This window comes from Hipposideros armiger, unplaced genomic scaffold, assembly GCF_001890085.2.
Source record: "Hipposideros armiger isolate ML-2016 unplaced genomic scaffold, ASM189008v1 scaffold_646, whole genome shotgun sequence".
NCBI lineage: Eukaryota > Metazoa > Chordata > Mammalia > Chiroptera > Hipposideridae > Hipposideros > Hipposideros armiger.
In genome coordinates, this window is record NW_017731996.1 from 1,031,031 (window position 1) to 1,033,555 (window position 2,525).

Sequence of the window (2,525 nt, forward strand, 5' to 3'; positions counted from 1 at the left end):
ACTCACAGCAGCCCAGCTCCAGGTTGAGCTGTTGTTCAGCATCTTAGCTGTAGGGGGCAGCGTCACTGGCCCTCATACGTGGGATCCGAACCGGGGCCCTCTGGCATCCCAAGCCAGTTCTTAACCATCACGCCACTCGGCCTCAGTCTTCTTTTTACTTACTTAAAAAAATTTCCTTCTCTCGTTTGTCTTGTATTTCTTTCCCTTAGTAAATTTTTATTCAAATCTATCTTTCCTTGGGTTCCTGTAACTTAGTATTATATTTAATATAATTTTGTCTGTTTCTTTCTTAAATTTAATCAACCTTTCATCTTTTCATTGAAGGTGTTTTTTCGTGTCCCAAATTTATTGAGAATATTTAATTCAGTTTAAAGTGTTAACAGTTTTCTTCTGATTTGTTGTTGGTTTATAGGAAGAGCTTTTCTGAACTGAAATGTGTAGATTTGCTTTTAAAAAATTTCTTATAGGAGTTTTATATGTATTTGATTTGAGTATTTTTTATTTCTTGGTATTTAATGGACAGGGTTCCTAATTTAGAAGTACTCTCTTGTCAATTTAGTGATGTAAGATTTCTTCAATGGTTGGTGATGCTACTGGTCATGGTGGAATGGAGAAAGCAAGGTTGTTTTTATTTTCATTTTTCAAGATTCTGAATTTTCCTCCTTTATGTCTTTCTTTTCCTTCACTACTCAGGGATGGTGAAAACTGGGTCATAGCTAGTTTTATTTACACCCCTTGTTGACATTATGGTTTGGATAAGGAGGGTACTTCTTATCCTCCAGATCCAGTCTATTATAGACTTTTTGAAATTATTACTTCAGTGGTAGCAAGGAAGAATTATATTAAATAATAAACAAGTAAAAATACTACTACTACTGAAAAAGGTTAACTACTTTTTCAATTTATTTTATTTTGCCTTTTCCTGTTTATTTAATTTATTCTATACTTAGAGGACATATGCATTCATGATTATTACTGGTTGTTTGAAGGTTTACATGCTACCCATTTTTTCAGTTGAGGTCCTAACTGTAATACAGTTGTAGGGAGATGATATTTGAATCTGGCTCCACCACTTAATCTGTTACATTTAGCAGCATACTTTGCCTCTTTAAACCCATCTGTAAAAATGAGGTTGAAGAGAACATTTACCTATTAGAATCATAATTGAATGAGAGCAATTTTATAAAGCACCTGGAACATTTAACGGGACTCCTATTACTGTTTCAAACGTTTGGGCCCCTAAAAACCTGTTCTTGAAGATGAAGGGTGAAACCTATTGGTAACATCTTTGTTTTTCAGGTTGCTGGAGGAGCCAATATGAGTCAGATTTCAGAAGCATTGAGCCAATACAGGAATAGATCGTGTTTTTTGAAGGAAGCCCTCTACAGGCTCTTGACAGAGACGCTTTCAATGCAGGTGACCATGCCTGCTATTTTAAAGGTAACTTACACCTTAGAAAGGTAGTTTTTATTATTACTTCTTACTCGGTTCAATTAAAGTTATTCACTAGACATATTGAAAACAGTAACTTATATGTCTTATTCTGTAGTGAGTCCAAGTGCCCTTGTAAAGAAAACAGTGTTAAGCTTAACTGCCAGATCATCTCTCATTTTGAACATCTGAATCAATTTGAATCATCCAGTGTTTTAAATCTGGTCTGAGAAAAGGATAATAGGACCATTATACTGTTTTGCCTAAAACAGGACTTACATGTTTATAAACATGAATTCACTTTGCCCTGAATGTTGTCTGTTATTTATTCATTCAGTCTTTAAATCTAACATCTCGTTTTCTGAAATGAACAATAACAGCATCCCCAATAAACAGAACAAAATAAAATATAACAAAATAAAAATAATTGGCTAGATATACCATTTTTAAAGTGTCCTGTGAATGAAGTAAAATTACCAGTATTAATAGGGGCAAACTTTGCTTTGGTTTATGGAAGGGTGAATTTATTTTAAATGTAATTGGAAGTATTAAGTGGTTTGGGAAATAAAACTGCAATTATTTAAAATTAAATGTAACATGAAAATGAAGAGTCTTAAAGTCACCTCATCTTTATTATTTGCAATCTTAGTTCCTTAAAAATAGGGCCATTTCTGTACCATGCGAAATTAGATTTATTTGTAACTTAAAACAATACCGTATAAAGGAAAAAACTCTGGACCTTTGTTTCCCATCCGTAATGAGGTTGAATTAGGTATTCTTTTTTTTTTTTAAGATTTTTTTATTGGGGAGTTGGGGGAGGGGAACAGACAAATTGCTATCCTTTTTGTTCTTCAGTCTAGTTGTGGAGGATGTTGCTTCACTGGCCCAAGTTGGCACCATCATTTGCGCTCTTCCTGGGTGAGGCAGATCAGTCACCGGCTTCTGGACCGTTGCTCATAGCGGCTGCTGGCCGCTCACGCTGGCTGCTGGCTACACACAGTAGCCCATGGCAACCCACTGCCACAGGGGCTGCAGCCTATGACTCACAGCAGCCCAGCTCCAGGTTGAGCTGTTGTTCAGCATCTTAGCTGTAG

At 35.8% G+C, this 2,525-nt stretch overlaps 1 protein-coding gene across 1 annotated transcript in view; it reads left to right on the plus strand.

Annotated features, from left to right (window-relative positions):
• Positions 1 to 2,525, plus strand: part of ZYG11A (zyg-11 family member A, cell cycle regulator) — a 57,032-nt gene that overhangs the window by 20,987 nt on the left and 33,520 nt on the right. The window contains 1 exon segment of the mRNA XM_019625933.1: positions 1,300 to 1,440. Coding sequence (XP_019481478.1) covers positions 1,300 to 1,440 — 141 coding nt within the window.